The sequence below is a fragment of the Doryrhamphus excisus genome, chromosome 19 (assembly GCF_030265055.1).
Source record: "Doryrhamphus excisus isolate RoL2022-K1 chromosome 19, RoL_Dexc_1.0, whole genome shotgun sequence".
NCBI lineage: Eukaryota > Metazoa > Chordata > Actinopteri > Syngnathiformes > Syngnathidae > Doryrhamphus > Doryrhamphus excisus.
Genome location: NC_080484.1, coordinates 7,571,338 through 7,594,997, shown reverse-complemented (window position 1 = coordinate 7,594,997; position 23,660 = coordinate 7,571,338). Strand labels below are relative to the sequence as shown.

Below are 23,660 nucleotides of genomic sequence, written 5' to 3'. Positions count from 1 at the left end.
TTTTTTCTTCATATTTTTCCTCCTTATAAGATGAATATAATATTCTCCTAAAAAGCAGATTTTTTTTCTGTCAATATTTTTGACTTTATTCTTGTAAAATGACCTTTTTTTCATATTGGACCCCTATGTCGACGATTAGGATTTTTTATCATTACAGGTTCTAAACTTCCAATTTACCAGTTTTCTTGAATGCATCATAATGACGAGTAGTTTGCTTTGAATTACATTTTTTTTTTTTGTACACCGTTCTAACATCTGGTTAGTTATCTTTGTTCAATCCCTCTGTGACCAATTATTTCCAAATCAATAGCCTGAATGTGCAAGTGGAGGTCCAGCCTCACTTAGACCACCACTTCCTGTCTCCCCAGTGAGGATACAGCGTAGTACACTTGGTTTTATGTGAACAAACATGCCCGAGGACGTATATGAAGTGTATCGGGTTCTCCTGACGTCAGCATAAGGGAAATATTGCTGACTACATATGAGCATAATATATAACTCAGCGGCCTGTTTCCCTAAATAGATCATTTCCATAAAAGGTCAGGCACCCAAAAATGCAAGAAAACACACTGAATAATAATAAACAGCAGGTTCATGAGGACCTTTGTAGTGTCTACCGTATTTTCCGAACTATAAGTCGCACTTCCTGTATATCAACATTATATTTACTTCTATATATCATTTAGTTGAGCTTGTTGCAACACTCAGGTACATAAAATGAATAATACTTAGCATTCCGGATACAGAATACTTTCTAACTCATCTGCATTGGTGACTGTAAGTACTGTGCAACTATAATTACGGTACACGATACTTGCGTGGTTTGAGAAATGTTGTATTTTACACAGCAGTGTTGTTTAACATTTCCGTTTTTACATTTGAAGAGGTGATGATGCAACTACACAATAAAAGAGAGCATGTTTGGTGCAATTTCAAGATGTAAAATCGGTCCTAAGATGGGAGAAGTGCATTTTAGAAGAACCCGGCATGTAAAAGAGCGCTTTGTAGAAACCAGGAAGTCCAAAACACTATTGAAATGCTTGAAATGTATCTGTTCACAACAAGCCTTGTATTTTGTTAACTGATATTTTGCTGAAACTTAGCTGTGTTCTACTGCTGGTTACTGAAGAACAGGAAACGGTAGAAACAAACTTTTTTTTCTGATGAAAGATGAGAATCTAATCTTTCTTTTGGTGTATACCATATCTATATAGCCCAAGAACAGAATATTATTTATGCCTTTAAAAATCAGTCCAAATCATTAAAAATGGCATTGAATGCGTTAATTACAAGACGATGCATAGCTTGGAGATTGAAGCTGCGGTTGTTCATTCATTCATTTTCTACCGCTTATCCTCACGAGGGTCACGGGGTATGCTGGAGCCTATCCCAGCTGTCTTTGGGCGAGAGGCGGGGTACACCCTGGACTGGTGGCCAGCCAATCACAGGACACATATAGACAAACAACCATTCACACTCACATTCATACCTATGGACAATTTGGAGTGGCCAATTAACCTAGCATGTTTTTGGAATGTGGGAGGAAACAGCCAAAAATAGCCAAAAACTTACCACTTCCACACGGATAGGGAGGATAACTATTAACAGTTATTTAACCTTTAACATGAACATTAATCAAAGTACCCGGGGAAAACCCACGCATGCACGATGAGAACATGCAAACTCCACACAGACATGGCCGAGGGTGGGATTGAATTCGGATCTCCTAGCTGTGAGGTCTGCATGCTAACCACTCGACCGCCGTGCAGCCCTAAACTAAATACACACACGTTTGTGGATGCAAACATGAAGTTTTGACATGGTATGACAATTATGTTGTATATCTGTTGTACACCCTGGACTGGTGGCCAGCCAATCACAGGGCACATATAGACAAACAACCATTCACACTCACATTCATACCTATGGACAATTTGGTGTCGCCAATTAACCTAGCATGTTTTTGGAATATGGGAGGAAACTGGAGTACCTGGAAAAAATCCACACATGCACGGGGAGAACATGCAAACTCCACACAGACATGGCCGAGGGTGGTATCGAACCCAGTCTCTGCGTGCTAATCACTCAATCAACGTGCAGCCCTCAACAAAACGTATTTATTTAATGTCCCGCGGTTTAGTTTGTGCTCTGATGATAGCTCCCATCATAATCCAGTGTGACTTCTATATTTTTTCCTCTTTATTATGCTTTTTTTTTCAGAAATCCAAATATCACAAGCGTGATGAAAAAGTGTGAAAAGAGCTTTAATAACTGCCCATGAAACATTCACTAAAAGAATGAAAACCTTTCCTTTGTACAAAACTGATATAGAATGAAAATATGCATATTCAGTTTTTACACCAGCAGTGATGCCGCTTTAATTCTTTATTTTTGCTGTGTCCCATGAACAGAAAATATGATGGTCTTACATGGTATGAAAAAAAGGGGGGGGTTCAACTTTGATATGAGCCTTATTATTATTATTTTTTGGACTGAGTCGGTAACTGAAACAAACACAGCTGCACGGTAGCAACAGCAAACATTGTTCCCTTCATTAAAGCCTTGAAACCAAACATGAAGCTCATGCGTTTTGTCCACATCGGACCGAAAAAGAGCCTTTTCAATAGTCCATTGGTTTAATCACCCACAAATTCTATCATGAACGCAACGTGAGACAAGGAAAGCACTTTTACCTAAGGCGAATAAAACACGCCACAATACAACACACAGTTTTTTTTTGTTTTTTTTTAAAGAGTTACTTGTGAAAACAAACCAAAAAACATAAAAAGATGACACAAATAAAGCATGACTCGATACTTGAAGGCACCTGAAACAAAAAGGGTTTATGACGGGCTTAGAAATGGTTTGCGGGGAAAAAAACATTTTCATTTCATAACACAAATAAACGGGAAAACAAACCATTTATAAACCCTTCAAAAAGTCCTTCATTGGTGGTACGTCAGTGTCGAGGTTCTTAACTGTGGGACTGATTTGGACGTTTTATAAAACCTTCCTATTTTCCACTGGCATAAATAAAAGGAATGGCATTGTAAAAAAAAAAAAAATATTAATCATAATAAAAATAATAATAATAAAAATGTGTGACTTGTCTTAAGTTACTTATTTCAAATATACACAGCGACTCCTTTTTGTTGTATTTACACATATGTACAGAGTATTCATTTCTGTTTTTTGGATCAAATACCTTGAATGGCGTTGCTGTGAAATGGAACTCTTTAAATGCACACCGAGACGTTTGAGATTTGGAACCGAGGAGGTCAAACTGGGCAGCGCGACTTGGGAGCCCGGAGGCGGCTCGTAGAAAGGCACTTGCTACCAACTCAAAATACTGCAAAAAAAAAAAAATCATTCTCAAACAGAGCTCAAACAACTGAAAGACAGGATAAAATCATTGAAGGCCACATAGTAGGCACTGGGGTTTGTGTCCACCGCCCCCGCCCCCTCCCCCCTCCCGAGCCGGGTGTTTTGGTAAGGCTGGCGTGTGATGGCCTCAGGCGGATGCGAGGGTAAAGCTGACGACAAAGAGCAGAGAGAGGGTTTTTCCTTCTTGTTGTGATAGCAACAGCCCAATAAAAAAAAACCCTTCCTGGCCCTTTAAATGCCCCCCCCCCACCACCACAGACATCCAACAGAAGCCTGATGGGACCACTCCAAGTCATAAAGTCCTAACAGTCCGTAAAGCAAAGCAACCAACCTTTGATTCTTAAATGGTATCAACAAAAATTGCAGTGGTTTTTTTTACCACCTGGAAAAAAAGGATGTCCATTGTGACGCCTGAATATAAACATCGTCAGGTGACACAAATATGCTGACAAAAAAAAAAAAAAAATGGCTTCTTTAAACACAAAGCCTTTTTCCTCCCAAAATGTAGTCCACAAAAAAAAAGTCTGCCTCTTCGCAGCGTCTCGCTTCCACTTTTGGCGAGTCTTTCTTGAAATGTCTTATACACAATGATCTCTGACGTCCTTCTGGCCGGTCATGACGGCGCTGACATTTTTCCAGCGGTTGTCTTTGGGGCTGTAGCCTGGGGTCCGGTGGGGCGCCTTGAAGGGCGTACTGGAGCTGTGCGTGGTAAAGATCAGCCCCCCACTAGACTGCACCGCAGCCTTCGAGTACTTATAAACGGGCTGCTTTCCCGCCTCCGCTCCGCACATCTCCTCTTCCTCCAGCTCGCCTTCCGTCTCCTCCTCATCCTCCTCCTCCGCTCCTTCATCACACGTCCGATAGGAGGGCTCCATGAGCTTTTTGCGCTCCTGCTCGGCCTCCCTGTTGCTTTCTTTCAGCTGCTGCTGTTGTTGTTGATGTTGATGTTGATGTCCCCCGACTAGCCGAAGCGGCTCCCAGTGGTTGTTGACGTCGGACGGTAAATGCGCATTCCTTTCACGCTCTTTTCTTCGTTTGCGAGTCCACCAAACACAAACGATGATGCAGAAGAGGCAGAGCAAACTGAAGATGACACACAGTAGAGGCACCAGGTAATCTGTTGACAGACATGGCAGAGGAGAGGTTAGCAAGGAATCATAAACGCATTATTATGGACAAATTAACTTCTGCCAAGTTTATAAATCTAATATTTTCACTGTTAGAGCATAGAGAACCTGTTTACAACCTTCGACATTTGCTTTTCATTTTATTAGAGCTCTCTAGATATAGAATAACACCCCATATGGTTATGGTTTCATTTGAATATGCATCAGATTACAATTGAATGCATCCCATAATCAGTTCCCAGTTCCACATGTCCGAAAGGAGTAGGAAGAAGCAAAGCTTATTAAATCCTACCCTTCTATCTGGTACTTTTACAATCAGTAACTGTTACATTTGTTCACTTCCTGCTTTCCTAATATATTTTTTTTAAAATAGATTTTTATAATTTTTTAATGTTTTTAAATTTTCTATTTTTTTCTATGCAGTGGTATCATCCGTAAATAATACCGATCATAGCAATCAAAAGTCACAAGTCACCCCCCCCCCCATTTGCTCCCAATTCAACCAAAATAGTCCCATTCAATTGTGCTGCATTTGTGTTGTTTTGTGCAAATTTGTTTTGTGAACGTTTGTTATTACACATTATTTTATGGACCAATCAAAAGTCACCAACGCCACCCCTCCCCCTTCATTTGTGCCCAATTCAACCGAAAAAGTCCCACTGACTTGTGCTGCATTTGTGTTGTTTTGTACAAATGAACCTGAACGTTTGTGCTGCTCTTATTTGAGATATTTACACTTCATTTTATAGGCCAATCAAAAGTCACCAACCCCCTCCCCCCTATTTGCTACCAATTCAACCAAAACAGTCCCATTCATTTGTGCTGCATTTGTGTTGTTTTGTACAAATGAACCTGAACGTTTGTGCAGCTCTCATTTGAGATATTTACACTTCATTTTATAGGCCAATCAAAAGCCCCCCCCCCCATTTGCTACCAATTCAACCAAAATAGTCCCATTCATTTGTGCTGCATTTGTATTGTTTTGTGCAAATACAACTGAACGTTTGTGCTGCTTTCATTTGAGTTATTACATATTATTTTAAAGGTCAATCAAAAGTCATCCCCCTCCTCCTCCATTTGCCACCAATTCAACCAAAACAGTCCCATTAATTTGTGCAATTAACATGACTATCATGAAATTATTAGTTATTAAAGATTTAAGCATCCGGCGAGTACATATTCAGGCGATGACATCATCTCCCACCTGACATGCTCAGAATGAAACCAAGAATCTCATTCAAAAATCTCTCCCAGTGGTAAAGAGTGAGTCTATGTTATGTCTTATTTATGTTTTATTTTCTGTTATTATGACACTCTCCCACTCCAGGTTGTACCCCTTCTCTCGCCCTGTCAGCTGGGATAGGCTCCAGCATGCACGCCACCCTCGTGAGGAGGATAAGCGTTATAGAAAATGGAAGGATGGATGGATGAAGTGAGAGGTGTGCCCTTGCGGCGTACCTAGTGAATGGGATGTGACCTGCGTTTCCACTTTGACCTCAATGACCGCCAACATGATGGTGCTGTTGTGGCGCTTGGATAAAGTGCCCACTATGGTGTTGGCCGTCTCCTGTATCAGGCTGTGGTCTGTTAGATCCTCGGGCTGGAAAGACTGGAAAAGCCAGAGAAGATGGGACGTTGATGATCAGCATCAGTAACTTGTGATGCAATCTTAAATCATGCGCACAGAGAAATCTGTGGGAAACTTTCAGACACAATGACAAACAAAACATAGACTTAAAAAATCATCCTCATTATTTTATTCCAAAAAACACTACACGCTTAAATATCCCCCAGTTTTTACATGTCTATATTGTTTCTTATGAGTGGCGACCCGTCCCACTTTGTTTGACGGTCCTTGAACACACCATAGTAATGTGTGCATACTAAATTTCTCCCACTACGATATCAAAAACAAGCATATGGTTCATATCGATATAGACTGGATTTGATGTGGAGGTCTCATGTTTCAAGATGGCCGCCCAAATGCAAGCTAGTTACTGCTGCTGCGTTTTTAGTGTTTTATTTATTACTTCCTTATTGTTTTGTGCCATACCGACGCCTTAAGCAAGCGGATTTTCATCTTATTACGTTTGTAGCTTGTAGCTTGCGCCATTGTTGACAACTCGGGAGCAACTGTTAACTGTTAGCATCCCTTCGCTACGCCCAATGATCGGATATCCCTGCGGAAATATGGAGGTGGAAAGGCTGCATAGCAGGAGTGAGCGGTGGAAAAGACGGTGTAAAGGTCTTCAAAGACGGCATCCACCGTCAATGTTTACCGTCTATCGTCATGGGGAACGTGAAGTGGAAGAGCTAACGGCGATAACCACAATTACACTGAAGATTGAACAGTATATTTAACTTTTTCTATATCTATTATTATTTTATTTTTTTGCACATACATTTGGCTTTATCGATATGTATCGTAATACCAATATTCAACCTAAATATTTTGGTCCATATCATCCAGCCCTATTTGAAACCCATTTTTGTGGAATACTTGATGCGGCCACTCCAGTGGCCCCCAGGTATGTTGAGTACATTTTAAGGGTCCCTTGAATCACAAAATTCTCCCTAAAGAGGCTAAAAATAGAAACATGATCCATCTCTAAGCCCATTATCAATCTGTGGAAAGCAGCTGCTCGATACTACAGTGCAGATTTACAAAACCAACAACTAAGACAGGGTCGGCCATGCAGTGACTTACAATGGCTACTTCCACAGCATCCTGAGTGGAATGAGACAGATCACAGAGCAGCAGGAGAGTGTGGTCTTTTGCCAAGGTTCTGGTGTCAGGAAGATACCTCAGCTCAAAGCAGATGTTCTCCACTGTGGTCCCCTGAAGGTAGAAACATGAAAATAATCATGAGTAATAATATTACCACTGGAAATATAAAAAAAACAAAAAAAAAAACTCACTGGCGGGACTTTGTCTTTGTTGAAAACCAACGTGACACGCCCACAATTGTTGTCCAGGTGCCCACTGTTGGGCTGGCACTTGGTGCTAGTGGTCTGAGTGAGCGCTTGTGATGTTCTACCCACTGAACAAACCCCCCACTGATGACAAGGCGGGGAAAAGCACGTCAAGTATCTGTGTGGCACACAATCGCGTCCTCCAGGGCAGGACTGCATGGCCTGGTCCTGGTCTGATGATGGGAGGAGGCAGGGCCGGCGACCACACAGCACCTTGAGTCAAAGAGTCAAATAAAGACTGTGAGCGAGGATCCTGAATGTTGTTCTCACCATAAATTCATAGAAAATAATTCAACTTCATGGAAAACAAGTATGTACCAATGACAGGATTACAGGGACGTTCAAGAACGTTAACTCCAGGTAGGAATTATGTTTTTTTTTTTTTTGCATTTTCGCATCCAGCCAAAGATGCTGAATAAGTTGCATAGTTTTGGAGCAAAAACAAACATGCTACCTTAGTGCAATCCACTCTTCCGTTGCTACAATGGCAACCGTTGCACTCTTCCTCCCAGCGGCTGCCGTGAGGAAACTGCAACCCGGCGTACTGACAAGACTTCCCGATACCGATGACTTTATATTCGCAGACAGGAAAACAGAAGAATGTACAATAACCGTTACATGTGGATGACGCACAGAAACGTAAAAATAACACAAAAAAGTCTTTACATTCTTGACATCGGATTCCCGTTCTGCCGATTGGACAAATGCAGCGGAAGCCGTTGATCTCGTCCACACAGGTGGCGCCGTAGGCACAGGGTGAAGACTGGCACTCGTTGATGTCTAAAAGACAAAGTCATGTATGAGACCGGCATCGGCTCTTCCCTCAAACGAATGTGGTGGATGCATTCCAAACAAACACCGTAAGTGCAAAATAAGACAAAAAGACTGCAAAATATGCTATTTAAATTCTATAAATAAGAGCCAAAATGCTGGGTGTGACACCGAGTGAGTCTGCCTGAGATGAGATATTAAAGAAAGATGGCATAACAAGCCCTTTATGTCATGTTCCGTATATAAAATTATAGGTAGAGCTTTAGTTTAGTTTTTCCCTGTTCGCCACATGGTGTAGCGGTACCCGTTTCAGAGTAATCAGCACTACCATTTACCATATTTTACGGACTACAAGGCAAAACATGCTTAATGAGCAGTCGCACTGGACTATAAGTTGCTCTGGAAAGGCAAATTATTCAGCGACAAACTAGCATAAACACACAAATGACCAGTAAGCAAGTTCACCAAACTCCCAATCTCATCCCACATCAATGAATGGCAGGAGCAGCATATATGTCACAAACCGAGACAATAATGTTCATTCTTTGTTTTATGCAAGTCGATATTAATGAACATTTACACACCTGTACAACCAGATAGTGTGACTTTAAACCAAGAAAATACGGTAGATGGAACCATATCAGACACAAAGAGCAAAACCTAAGAATTACAGTCATTGAAAACTGCCTACTGTATATTTGCAATCCAAAACCTGAATATAATTAAAATACTACTGACCGAGCACGCCGATATCGTACTGATAAAACATCAATAATAGTTCAGGGAGATGACTTATTTACCTGCTCAATTAGTATTTACATTTAGTTTGTTGTCACCGCCAGTTCCCGAATCCGTAAAGCAGCCGTGACATTATTCAGCCCTGCATTACTCTTAGCTTCATTACTTCCATTATTTCCAAGGGACCCTACTTGAGAAACCCCCCCCCCCAACCCCACAAAAAAAGTGGAAGAGTTAACCCATTCATGTGAATGAGACATGCAAAGGCACGCTTTGACACGCTCCGTCCGCATTGTTTGCACACAAGTTGCAGTGCATTTATAGATTTTATGTACGTTACTCAAAATTAATAGCAGCAGCTTTTTTGTGCGTATATGGTTGTTATGTTTGTGGCATTGTTTATTGAATGTAAAACTATACATGTTAAAAATACTTTGAATTGATTTTTTATGCATTGTCTTGTCTCCTCCTTCATCCATTATTTGTAATTACGTTTGCATGATATTGTACATGTATGTAACACTAGAATTATTGTCAATATTATGTATTTTGTGTTAATATTTTTGCTTGTCTGGAACGGATTCATTGGAATTATATTATTTTCTGTGGGAAAATTTGCTTTGGTTACAGTCCGTTTTGGTTTGAGTCGGATTAATGATGTTAACCAAGACACCAGTGTATATCACAGCGCTATTGATACACATTGTGATACTACCGGTTTCTATTTGAAAATTGGGAAATGGTACGAGTTCAATCCAGGAAGTACACAAATAAATGTGTTGATGTGGCATGGAAAGGAAGTAGGCTTAAATAAGCTTTGCTTCTTGCTACTCTTTTTGGACATGTAGAACTGTATATTATAACATGTAATGGTTCCTAATGGGACCTGTATACATGTTCAAAATCAAATTCAATGGTTCTTGCTACTCTTTTTGGACATGTAACTGTATATTATAACATATAATGGTTCCTAATGGGACCTGTATACATGTTCAAAATCAAATACAATCGTTACCATTACAAATTGCTGCAGAGTCTGGATGACATTCTCATGAAAATGATTTGACATTACAACTCCTGACACTGCCTTCACTTAAGCCAAATAAGATGAGACAGGAATATGATTCATCCATATTTTTGCTGATGGATCATCTCCAAGTTTTAAATCATCCTTGGAAGAACAGAGATGACAGGAAGTGGCGCACCAACTAAACCAATAAAAACTTGTTTGATGAGGTAATAACTACAAAATCAAAGTCTAATCGTGTTAAATAACATCTCATTTCCACTTTTCCCGCTCGAGGCTTGCATGATCACTAAGAACTGCGGCTTTTGTCATGTGAGATTCCCGCAAACAGAATAAGAAAGCTCAAATTCAAGCCTGACAGAAAAGGTGAACACTTTCTGGGCAAAACAAAAGAGAAAAAAAAGAAGAATTTCAGGGTCACTGGTTAATTTGTCTTCAGTGGGCGTTGGTGTGACTGTGTGAGTATAGAGGAGGGATGACCTCTGACCGCTCCAGGACGTTTAAGTACGAAGAAAAAAAAAGGGGTCTTGCATATTGGCGTCCATGTGACCCACAGTGGCGGAGAAGAGATTTTTGTTTGAACTGCACAGCTGAGTGTGTTGTATAATGAGACAAACCTCATGTTGGTACTCACTGATTCTGCAGTCGGGCCCAGCAAACCCGGGGGCGCACTCACAGCGGAACCAGTTGACTCCATCCACACAGATGCCGCCATTATAACTGAGATGGAGGGACATAAAAGATGATTATGACGCTGGAGAAGAGCCATATCCTTTCCAGCTGCAACAAAGCATAGCATGTGTGTGTGTGGTGTTGGGGGGTGGGGGCGGGGGGGTCACAAAGCTCAATTCAACTCATCAATACAAGCTTCCACCTTTCAGATGCTAATAGGCGTGTCCAGTGCCTCCCCTCCCCTCATCCTACCACTCTTCCATTCCCCCCCATCCAGCATCCTTCCCCCTCCCCTTCAGGTTGCACAGAAAGAAAAAGGACATGTCCCCCCACCCCACCCCACTCATCCTCCTCTGGCTCGCCACCCCCCACCTGCATTCACCACAGGGTAGTTGCTATTACCCCACCTCTCCCCGTCCTATTCAATTCCCCAAAGCCCTGTGCTCCATGAGATTCCCCTTTGAGGCTTGATTTAAGGACAACTTCCACCCCTTTTAGAGAGTCCCTGCACCCCTTTCCAGTCTGTGTGAAGTGCGGGGATGGGGGGGAGGGTGAAGGGAAAATGGGTGCAGGAGATTTGACTACAGAACAGGAGTGTGTGAGGCAGGAAACGATACATACCATGGATGAGGGTTGCAGTCGTTTATATCTGTTCAAGAAGCACAAAAGAAGGTGCAGAGCCATTAAAGGGACATCTCGGCCAGCTTTTATAAAAATAAATAAAATTCTACTTTTATTACATAAGCAAAGATGGCAAAGAATGTCAGGCATTTGCTGTGAAATCCCTGCATCCTTCACACATTTTTATGCGGTTAGACCTCGATTTAGTGAACTACACACTTTATTTATAAGCACAAATACTGAAAAATGGAGGCTTGAAAGGACAGAAACAGACATAAAAAAAAACGTACTTTTGCTGCAGGTGGGACCTTCCCAGCCTTCTTTGCAGATACAAGAAAAGGTGTCTCCTCCTCCCACGCAGGTTCCACCGTTCAAGCAAGGACTGGAGGCGCATGTGCTGTTCTTGGCTGCCAAAAGCAGGATTCAGAGTTTATCAGTTAGGAAAATGTGAAAACTCACACAGATATATGTCTAATGAAAATACTACAGCAATTTCTACACTAACATCCATTTTCTGCTTATATGAGGTGGGGTATTCCCTCTCATCAACTACTTTGTCCTGCTCCTCCTGCCACATCCCGAGGCATTCCCAGATCAGTGTCCTGGATATATATCCCTATACCCCCCAGGCATGCTACCAGGGAGGCATCCTGACCAGATGCTTGGCCATCTCATCCGGCTCCTCTCAATACGGAGGAGCAGCGGATATGCTCAGAGTTTCTCCCGGATGATAGAATCAGCCATGCCAATACCAATCAATCAGAATATCAATATCTACCACATGCTATGTTGCAAATCTTTGGGATATTATTACAAACAATAACATTTTAGCTTCTTCTAATAAGCCACAACCTGTTTTCGCCATTTGTGGATAGTGGCTCTCACTGTGGTTTGCTAGAGTCCCAAAACTTTTGAGATGGCTTTATAACATTTTCCACTTAAGCTAAAAAATAAAAAAATAAACATTTGTGTTTTGTCTATCTTAATAATAAAACGGTTTGTTTGCAAACTGCATTTTGTGTTCAGTTGTGTTGTCATCGACACATTTTTACATTTGTTTGATGATCTGAAACATTTATCCATCCAAACAAGGTAATAGCATTACTGCAAAACTGAGATACTGCGATGCTTCATAATTAGAAACAAATCTTTGGGATATTATTACAAACAATAACATTTTAGCTTCTTCTAATAAGCCACAACCTGTTTTCGCCATTTGTGGATAGTGGCTCTCACTGTGGTTTGCTAGAGTCCCAAAGCTTTCGAGATGGCTTTATAAAATTTTCCACTTAAGCTAAAAAAAACAGTTGTGTTTTGTCTCCCTTAATAATAAAACGGTTAATTTGCAAACTGCATTTTGTGTTCAGTTGTGTTGTCATTGACACATTTTTACATTTGTTTGATGATCTGAAACATTTATCTGTAAGTGGAAGGAAGTGGGCAAACACTTTTTCTACAGAATACAATTAGTGGTATTGATGATCTTCTTCTGTCATCTGACCACAAACGTAGCATTTTTAAAAGGAAGTGCTTTGAACTGTGAACTAAAAATTGCAGACAAATACAACCCCCTTCAGTGTTGACTGCTAAAAGCCTTGCACCAACAGGCGATGTGTGCAAAACAACAATTAAACAGAAGCAGAGTGTGTTCATCATGGCCGGGTTCATTAGCGAGAACGTTTCCTAACCCCCAAATAAACAATGGTGACCTTTAGAGGAGCAGTGGAAGTAAATATGTTTAAATGAGGATTTGCATGAACAAATATTGATACTGGCTCGAATAAACAATAAATAATAAACAGTTGCTAGAAACAGAGAAAGTGTACAGCAAAGTCTTTACTCTAAAAGTCAAGGATTTTCAGTTTGAGTTTTAAGCTTGCTGGAAGTCTTACCTGTGTTGCATGTGTTTCCCCCCCAGCCAGGGGGGCAGGCACATCGGAAGGTGTCCCCGTGGTCATAACAGGTACCTCCATTGCTGCAGGTGGTGGCATCACACTGGCTCTCACCTGTCCCAGACCACACAGTCACATCATCCAATCCATCCTTTTCCATGTTATTGACCTCATGTGACATTGTCATAAAATATACATATATGTATGCATATACACATACATTCATATATACATACATATACACATTATACATATATATGTATAATGTATGTATGTATATATATATATATATATACACACATTATACATATATATGTATAATGTATGTATATATATATACACATATACATATATATGTATTATGTATGTATACACACACACACACACACACACACACACATATATATATATATATATATATACGTATATATATACATACACACACATACATACATGTATATATATACACACATACATATACACATACATACATATACATACACACACATATACATATACACATACACATACATATATAAATATTCACATACATATATACATACACCCATACATATATACACACATATACATACACACATACATATATATTCACACACATACATATATATATACACATTATACATATATACACACACACATATATAGTGTAAAACACTCATTACTTACGTGAATGGCAGGTCTTGCCCTTCCAGTTGTCGGCACATTCACAGTAGAAGTCGTTCACAAGGTCGACACAGCGTCCGCCGTTCTTACACGGGTTGTGCCTGCACTCGTTGACATCTGAGGAGGGCGAAAGGACTTTTACATCGCTTGGACTTCAATAAACCGCTAAGTGTTCCTGCGAAGGCGGGATTTTTGGAACCGATGGTCGCACGCGGGGGAACTCACTCAGGTCGCAGAGTGGTCCTTCCCATCCGTCAGGACAGAAGCACTGAAAGGAGTTGATGCCATCAATGCAGGTGCCCCCGTTTTGACATGGGCTTTGGATGCAGTCGTTAATGTCTGGGGAAAAAAAAAAAGAGGTTGAGGTGCTAGATTGGTCGGAATCAACATCATCTTGTAGTTAGTGAGCAGAATTAGCCATAGGTCGTATCAGAAATGGAATACCATTTGTGTCTAAACATAAATGAATACCATGATAACTGCATGAGTGCTCCCGGCACTGTGGAGCTGCGGTTGAAAAAAATATTCATATTCATATCAGACTTTAAAAAAAAAAAATAAAAATTATATATATATATATATATATATATATATATATATATATATATATATATATATATATATATATATATATATATATATATATATATATATATATATATATATATATATATCATATCAAACTTCAAAAAAGTCTGATATGACTTTTATATCCGCAGTAAAAAAAATATGTATATATATATATTTTTAGTAAAATATTTTACTATAGTAAACTAGTAAAAAAATTATGTATATATATATATATATTTTTTTTAAATCAGAAAATATTCTTTAAAATTTTGACACAGGCTTTGGATGCAGTTGTTAATGTCTGGAAAAAAAGAGGTTGAGGTGCTAGATTGGTCGGAATCAACATGATCTTGTAGTGAGCAGAATTAGACATAAGTCGTCTCAGAAATGGAATACCATAAACATAAATGAATACCATGATAACTGCATGAGTGCTCCCGGCACCGTGGAGCTGCGGTTGTGCTTTGTGTGGAAGATACACAAACTACCTTAAGTTATTCCCAAGCTTAATCATTTCAGCACTGTTCCCTTCTGAAGATATAATATATATATATATATGAACAATATATATAATATGAACAATTCGCTTTTATGACTACGACTACAATTATTCAGAGATCCTGTGCTGTACATACTCTCGTGACAGTAGATGCCGCTGAACCCTGCATCACAGATACATGTGAAGTTGCCAGCCGGGCCGCTCACACAGCGCCCTCGTGGTCCGCAGACATTGGAGGAGATGTGCCTCACTTCTGCCGAGTCGTTGGTCGCTACGGCAACGGTGCAGCTGTCGATAACTGATGACAATTGGGGGGGAAAAAAACAAAACAAACAAACCCGGTTTTGTTACTTCCTCTATTCAAGCTTTCTGTTATGACAGTTATGGTCACCTTGACAGGGTGTGGTCTTGCACTCCTCTTTGGGTTCCTCACAGGTTTTTCCCTCGAAGCCCTCAGGACATGCACAGTAGAAGTCCTGGTCCATGCTGTGGCACTTGGCCTGGTTCTCACACGGGTTTGAAGCACAAGCATCCAAAGGGGAAGAGATCTGGATCTTTGGGGATAAAAGAGGAGCTCATTACTATTGTTGTAACATCACCAAACGTCTTTATTCAAGGTTTAACAACGAGAAGATGATCAGGTAGGTAAAGATAAACCACCAAAATTGTGTCGTTTTAGTAAACACGACTACTGGGCTGTACTCTGTTAGCCATTTAAGGTGCCAAACAGGACAGTTAGAGCGGGTCAGCAGGGTGCGTAAAGTCTGCGGTCACACACAGTTTATTTTAACTCGAGTGTCATGACCACATACCAATTTTCTTTACTATTTGGATGTGTGTGGTCAGAGCGAGGAACGCTATAAATCATTGGATGCAAGTGCTTTTCTTTTTGGTGGAGGACATTATAGATTTTTTTTTTCCCCCTCAGAGAAATTGGCACGACCATGCAAACGAGTAAACACGTACTTGTATACTGTGTCGTCTCATGAACATACGCAATGCCATTATGGAACATGCAAGACCAAAAATACAAATAAAAAGATACTTTGTGGACATTTTGGTGCAGTTTGCTTAGCCTCACTCTGGTATTTTAGTCCAAAGGCATAGTCAAGAACATGTGTGTGGACTCCACTGGGCAGCTTGCATTACATATTACGCAATGTAGCTCAAAATGTTGTCCGCTAGGTTATTTTTATAGTAACCAATTTAGATTTCCCCAAAAGCTTCTTAAAATATCCTTTTAAAGAGCACCATTGTCATTGGTAACTATTTTTTAAAGTTACTTTAGATTTGTCAGATTCAAAACTAAAATCTGGACTTATATTCAAGTGCGATGAATAGTATGGAATTTACGGTAATTTCTGCATGCTTTTTGCTGTCTTTTTAACAAAAGGTCAGTGTTTTTTGTGCATGAATGTATTTACTTTTAAGCTCAAGTGAACCAAACCGCACCAGAGTTCAATTGCAAGCAAGATTCACTTGCTTTGGATGATCGCGTTCACGCTGGAGCAAATGAAATGTGCTAGCAAGTGTGAATGCATGTAATATTCACTCTGTTTATTTATATGTATTTCATATCAGACTTAAAAAAAAGAAAAAATATAAAATGAAAAAAATAAAATATATAACATTATATAATATTACATATTATTATTATATTATATTGAAATATACGTATATATATATAATTTTTATATTTTTGATTTTTATATTATATAATTATTATTATATTATTTTATATATATATTATATTATATAATATAAAAATCTAAAATATAAAAAATATATATATATATTTCACATTTCATTTCATATCAGACTTTAAAATACAAATATTTTTCAATATTTAATAAAGTTTGTAATAAAAAATATGTATATATATATATATATTTTTTTTTAAATCAGAAAATATTCTTTAAAATATTCTGCAAAGTTTGTAATACTTCCATTTTTATTATTAATTCACGTCAAAAGGTCAGAAAAAAAAACAACATCAAAACAGAGGGAATTTTTCCCCATTGGAAATCATATAAATCCAATGAATCTGTTCAAGACACGTAAAAATATTAACAAAAACTTAGAATGATTGCAGTTTTACATGCAGAAAACAACCCAAAAATGATTGTAAATAATACATGGATGTTATTGCTGATGCAGTACTTCCTGTACTTCCTGGCGAGGTTGAATTCAACACCGTTTCACGCCTTCTTTATCGACATGCTGGTACTCGCAGCTTTCTTTGGCTCCATATGGCGGTTTATTTACCAGTGGCACTCAATAAAAATGGACAGTGAGTCAAGTGTTTGGGCACTTGATTTCTCGGAACCATACAGTCCAGGGCAAAGGGACTAGTTAATTTCATGTACTACTGTATGAAAACCAATTGGGATAAGCCTATAATACGAAGTAAGTCAATGGAATGATTAATAATCAATATTACAGAATAGTATTACATGCTAAGAAAAGTAGGAAAAGGGTTGCCAAGCATGCGTGCCGTGCCATGGCAGACAATGTTCCGTAGTAAACGGGCATCAACCCAGCGTCACCTCATTCAGCGAGAGGCTGCTTTATATATATAGCGGTGATGCTAAATCAGGATTGGCTCCCGACCAGCAATGTCCTCCATTCAGGCCCCCAAGAGAAGCAGAAAGAGAATCGGTTTCCTCGCAGATAACCTACATCGGCTTCAAACGCACACTAAATATAACGGATTACAGCGAGGAAACAGAGACGTCATGTGATAGCCGCGAATACAAGCAGGACAGGTGGCTGACTGGAAAAAGGACTCTTGTTTTGGTGACCGTTTGGAAAAGGCGCCATGTTGTATTTACCGTTCTATTATCTTCATGGTAGCGGTACATAATATCACTGTATCTTATTTTGGACTGTTCCTGAGACCATTTTACTCTTGATGATATAACAGCTGCAGTACAGTATGTCACAAAAGTTCAGCATGGTACTCTTTTCAGAGGGTGGGGGTGTGGCCAAGACCATACGGCGCTTTAACAAGAAGTTGAGTGCACACGTAAATTAAAGTGTAGTATTAATAAAAGCCCAATACGACACTCACCTCACATATTTGTCCTGCGTACTCTGATGGACACTGACACACAAATCCACCCAACACAGCATGGCACTGCCCTCCATTCAGACACGGTCCGCTGTCGCACTTATTCCTCTGGATTTCACAGTGAGAACCCACAAAACCTGGTGGGCACTGGCAGCGGAATCCGTGTGGGCCCTCCTGAAGAAATAAGAAAAGATCCACACGTGTGTAAAAAAACAAAACAAAACATGAAAACATGAACATTCTCATGTGGTTATTTTGAATGCAAAATAACAAACCTTGCATGCAGCTCCGTTCTGGCATTGTCCTTTGCAGCCACTCATGTCTGATAAGCAAGCAAATATGACACTTTAGCAAATCTTTATGAGTTCATCACATGATATGTGTGCAAACCAGACAAAGTTCGGAAAAAGAAAGATACAAGTTAAGCGGAAGAGACATTGTATGGAATAGCTCATGCACTGGATCCAGAGTGGGCATGCAACTGGTTTCATGAAGGTACAACAGGACGACGGCACAAGTTTCCACATGTGAATAAATGAGTAAGTCTAAAGTACACCTAGGTTGTGAGTCCAGGAAGTGAATGGTGGCGTTTAGAATTAAAAAGGAAAAGAGTTTTGCTGGGACAAACATTAAGAAGTGACTTTAAGGGTAAGAAAATACTGACTGATGTCACAGTTTTGTCCAGACCATCCCCGAAAACAGTCGCAGTGATATCCACCAATCAAATTTTTGCAAGAATAAGCGTTCACGCACGGCTTTCTTGCACACTCATTAGCATCTGTGAAAGCAGGTAGAAGGAGACCGCATCCATAAAAGGGGACAAAGCAAGTAAAGCACATGAGTACGACCCCAAACATTATGGGTTGGAATTCAAATAAAAAGGCTAAGGTGCTTCATTTATAGGGTCGTTCAATGTTGGATACTGGAAAAGGGTGAATAAATATGCTTATTACATTATCTGCAGACTAATATTTCTTAAATTGGATAAATGACAAATGCACAATACACCCACAAGAACTGAAACAAGGACAAAAAACAACCTGATTTGTGGTAACAAGTATACAAAAACACACCTAGCTACTAACTAATGTATTTACAATAGTCTCTTTAATAGTAGCACAACATTTCATTGGGGGCAAAGTGCGGTTGCGTTCAAAGACGTCACATAATTCAAGTTAAATTCACGTGTTTTGAGTGTATTTGGGGATTTCCGAGTACACTTTAATGCAGAAAATTGTACTTCCGTATTAATTTATTCATTACCAAACACAATCCAACCCGACTGCTCGCTGCCAAAAGATGTATTTATACATCTTTTACGGTTTTTTTTGTGCAAGAGGCACAAAGAGGTATTGATGCAGGGAATGTGGGATAACCAAATTGTGTGATGTGTATGTCCAGTGCCCCCCCTTTTTTGTTTTTGAGTGTGTTTGTATTGCTGTTGACGTTTTGTTTAGAAAAATATAAAAATAAATAAAAATAAAGTTTAAAAAAAAAAAAAAAAAAGGTATTGATGCAACTCCATAGTAGAGGAGAACATGTTTGGTGAAGTTTGAAGCCGACAGAATGGCCACAAGGTGGCAGGAAGTGTATTTAATAAGAGCTCTGATGCGTTTTTCCCATTGAAATACATCCTTATACACCCTGGACTGGTGGCCAGCCAATCACAGGGCACATATAGACAAACAACCATTCACACTCACATTCATATCTATGGACAATTTGGAGTAGCCAATTAACCTAGCATGTTTTTGGAATGTGGGAGGAAACCGGAGTACACGGAGAATAACGCAGTGCATGTGAATGCATCATTGTAAGGTCCTGCTCCGACATGATGAGCTTATACGGTTTTCATCGTACATTACAAATTTTGGAGCGCTCACATGCTAAGCATTAAAATTCAATACTAATAGAGAAGTCACTAGTTATGCAGATTATATGCAGTACAAAGATTGTGCATGCACACTTTGCCACATCGGGCTTCATAAAGTGTCTCTAAGGGGCTCAAAGAAACAAACAAAAGGTTGAAACGAGATGCAAATAACGGACGCCCACCACCTTCTACAGACATCTAAAGTGTTACAACAAAGCACTGCTGCTCAAATATCTAAAGGCAGGGTGAGGTGGGGGTGGGCAGACCGCAGGGGGTCCTGCTGCTCTCTCTCTCTCTCTCTCTCTCTCTCTCTCTCTCTCTCACACACACACACACACACACACACACACACACACACACCTGTCTTCTTTCTGAAACCCTACACTTATCACACACATGCACACACACTCAACGCCAGGTAAGACAGGAAGCTGATTGCTCCTTGTAAGCGGAGATCTAAGCTGGTAAGATGAGACCCACTCTTGAGATCGTTTTTCCGACCAGCTCATCCCCACCCCCGAATGCTCTAACACACATACACGCACCAACTTTATTTACTACTTGTAAATTTTTGTTTGTCATGTCCGCTTTTGACAGGAGCCGGATGGGAGCTAATAAAAAAAAAGGAAAAAAAAGTGGTGGGCATCTCAGGGTCATGGGTGAGCTGGAGCCTACCCCGACCGATTTGAGATGTTTTATTCCAAAAACAGGAAGAAGTAGCAAATAAACAATGCTCAAGGTGAAAACAAAAATGTCACACAACAGGAAATGCAGTACTTCTACACACATGTGTTACATCGTTAGATGTAAAAGATGTAACTCACCTATCTGGCAGGTCTTTCCTTCCCACTCTGGAGGGCACACACACTCAAAGCCATCCTCCAGGTCCATGCAGGTTCCACCCCGGGCACATGGATTAGACGCACACTCGTCCAAATCTGAGTGGATGATTTCATTATTGAGATGATTTTCAAATATTTTGTCAAATGACCAGAACTAAAAATGAGTCACTTTGAGTCACTTTGCGGCAGGCCGCCACAAATGAGATTTGCACAGCACATCCTACCTATGGCCTAGTTACTCCATTCTGACTGCTGATTATGTGAATGTTCTTCATCTTTATGTGTTACTATAACCCATTTAAATATACTATATGTTCATCTATTCAAAACCCAACCAAAAAGATTATATTGGTAAAGAATTGTTTTGCTTTTCATGCTTTTTCTCGCTCACTTTGTGTCACCCATGGAGTCCATAAAAATGACATTCACAAGTGTCAGGGTTGATGACCATGCATGCAGTATGTGAATGTGCAATATAGCAAAGTGTATTGGGTAAAACACCAGAATGTCGGGTAAAGAGCAGCAAAACAATGTTCAAAATAATGTTCTGCAATTGTCCATGCTACTGATGCATATACCATATTTTTCCGTAAATTTTCAGGTAAAGTCAAAGTCATACATTTTTCATGGTTTGCCTGGTCCTGCAACTTATACTCCAGAGCAACTTAAAGTCCCTGCCCTTTGGATAACATGACCATAAATCTCCCAAAAAAAACATAGCTGTGACCTGTGTTGCTGCCAAAAAAGACCAAAAAAAAATCACACAATAAAAGAAAGTATGTGTGGAGCAACTCACTGTGTGCACAGGTCGGACCCTCCCAGCCTGGCGGACACTGGCACTCAAACCCTGAGGGCCCTTCATGGCATGTACCACCGTTTGCACAAGGACTGGAAACACAGGAGTGCTCGGCTGATGGAAGCACCAACACAAAGGTTAATTAAGTTGAGATGGTCAAAATGTATTCTTCCGAGCTTATTTGTCCAAATAACATCACATTCATTTTCTACCGCTTATCCTCACAGGGGTCGCGGGGGTGCTGGAGCCTATCTCAGCTGTCTTTGGGCTCCTGGACTGGTGGCCAGCCAATCACAGAGCACATATAGACAAACAACCATTCACACTCACATTCATACTTATGGACAATTTGGACCTAGCATGTTTTTGGAATGTGGAAGCCCAGAGAAAACCCGCTCATGCACGGGGAGAACATGCAAACTCCACACAGAGATGGCCGAGAGTGGGATTGAACTCGGGTCTCCTAGCTGTGAGGCCTACGTGGTAACCACTCATCCGGCGTGCAGCCTAACATCACATTTAGACGCATTAAAATAAGCGAACCACACTCACCAATCTGACACGTTTTGCCTGAGTAGCCTTGTGGACAAGCGCAGTAGTACTCGTCTGGTTCGGTGTTCATGCACGTGCCTCCATTGACGCACGGCTGATGGCGACCGCAGTAATTCAAATCTGGAGGTGACCAGGAAACAAGTACATTTGGATTCATATAAGGAAAATATTTATTGTGAGCACTATTAGGAATAACAATAAAGGAATACTCATAGCTTGCATACAATTTGAATGGCCCAGACTAATATCCCTGTTATTGTTATGTACTTCAGTAGTAAATATTATTGGTGGACCAGCCAGGACACCACTCATGTTACACTAGAGCCCTGTGCTAAATGTTAGTGTACATAATGCGTACACAAAGTCATAATGTTATAATGGCAGAAAGTTTGTGTTCCCTTTGAAGGGACATGATTGTGTATTGGACCAGACTTGAGCATGACAAGCTCTTGGAGCAATATCAGCTTCCACCACGTCCTCAACTTGGCTAATTGGCTGCCAACATTCATCCCGCTGGTGCCAGGAGTTCCCGGGAAGCTTGTCGGCGTCCTCGTCTCAGTTATAGAGCACCAGCTGTCCGTTTGACGGGAAGCACTGAGTGTTTCCTCAAGCACTCTGCCACTCGGCATCACGAGAGGGTGGCTTACAGTATTTACAGGATGTGCTCAAGGAGTTAGCAACTTCAATTATTCATCAGAAAAAAAAGATACTGTAAGTTTGTGTGTGTCCGCCCCCCCCCTCCTCCCCACTTACAAAACACTTCAAACCCATTTCATTCTTGAAACCGGCTTCGGACCTGAAGGGCAGGTCATGCTAAAGGCGGCTAAATAAATAAATAAACAGGGATGAGTCTCCACCGGGGAGCTTTAGGACCAACTCTCATCCCCCAAAGTGCACTCAAGTGACGAAGACGATGTGTGGAGATCGAGTGTCCCTGCTGGTGCTCAAATCACACGCGCAGTAAAACTATACAGCAGTCGCAGAATGGGGAAAGACGTCTCTGACCCCGTTAGGGTACACTGACACAAAATTCAGTACACACCTCATGTTTCATTTTTTACCGTGCATTCCTCTAAGGCAGGAGTGGGCAAACTACGGCCCGGGGGCCACATGCGGCCCAGCAAGGCGTTTGAATCCGGCCCGCCAGTTGCTTTCTAAGTATTGCAAGTGGGATGTCTTATTTAGTAAAAATAACAACAAAACTGTCAAATTAAAATGACATAATTTGATGTGGTCTGATGTTTAAAGGGCTCCTGAAAAAAGCGACATGAGAACATACAGCTGATACTATAACACTTTTAACAAAATAAAAACAAATAATTCAAGGAAAATTATAGGGAGAAATATGATCTCAGGGAAGAACTAAATTTGAAACACTTCTATGCTAGGACTACATTAAAAAGCCATAGCATTTCAGTATGTGGAATCAAACTATGGAATGGATTGAGTAAGGACCTCAAACAATGCACAACGATGAGCCAATTCAAGAAACAATACAAGCAGTTTATGTTTGCTAAATACAAGCATGAAGAGTCTTGAACCAGTCATGATGTGCTATATATATCACTA

The 23,660-nt window shown here is 40.2% G+C and overlaps 1 protein-coding gene across 3 annotated transcripts in view; it reads right to left on the bottom strand.

The window, feature by feature from the left end:
• Positions 1-2,243: 2,243 nt before the first annotated feature.
• jag2b (jagged canonical Notch ligand 2b) overlaps positions 2,244-23,660 on the bottom strand; it is a 53,420-nt gene continuing 32,003 nt past the window's right edge. For 2 of the 3 annotated variants that reach the window (XM_058056627.1, XM_058056630.1), the window contains 20 exons: positions 22,092-22,211; positions 21,540-21,653; positions 20,726-20,839; positions 18,693-18,806; positions 18,304-18,350; positions 18,029-18,202; positions 15,350-15,512; positions 15,095-15,256; positions 14,115-14,228; positions 13,893-14,006; positions 13,206-13,319; positions 11,604-11,720; positions 11,314-11,341; positions 10,655-10,740; positions 8,151-8,264; positions 7,939-8,054; positions 7,431-7,697; positions 7,219-7,350; positions 5,970-6,120; positions 2,244-4,501 (listed from right to left, as the gene is read on the bottom strand). In XM_058056627.1, coding sequence (XP_057912610.1) covers positions 3,963-4,501; positions 5,970-6,120; positions 7,219-7,350; positions 7,431-7,697; positions 7,939-8,054; positions 8,151-8,264; positions 10,655-10,740; positions 11,314-11,341; positions 11,604-11,720; positions 13,206-13,319; positions 13,893-14,006; positions 14,115-14,228; positions 15,095-15,256; positions 15,350-15,512; positions 18,029-18,202; positions 18,304-18,350; positions 18,693-18,806; positions 20,726-20,839; positions 21,540-21,653; positions 22,092-22,211 — 2,900 coding nt within the window. In that variant the 3' untranslated portion in view covers positions 2,244-3,962. The remainder of the gene's footprint in view (positions 4,502-5,969; positions 6,121-7,218; positions 7,351-7,430; positions 7,698-7,938; positions 8,055-8,150; positions 8,265-10,654; positions 10,741-11,313; positions 11,342-11,603; positions 11,721-13,205; positions 13,320-13,892; positions 14,007-14,114; positions 14,229-15,094; positions 15,257-15,349; positions 15,513-18,028; positions 18,203-18,303; positions 18,351-18,692; positions 18,807-20,725; positions 20,840-21,539; positions 21,654-22,091; positions 22,212-23,660) is intronic. The other variant, XM_058056629.1, reaches the window with a different exon arrangement.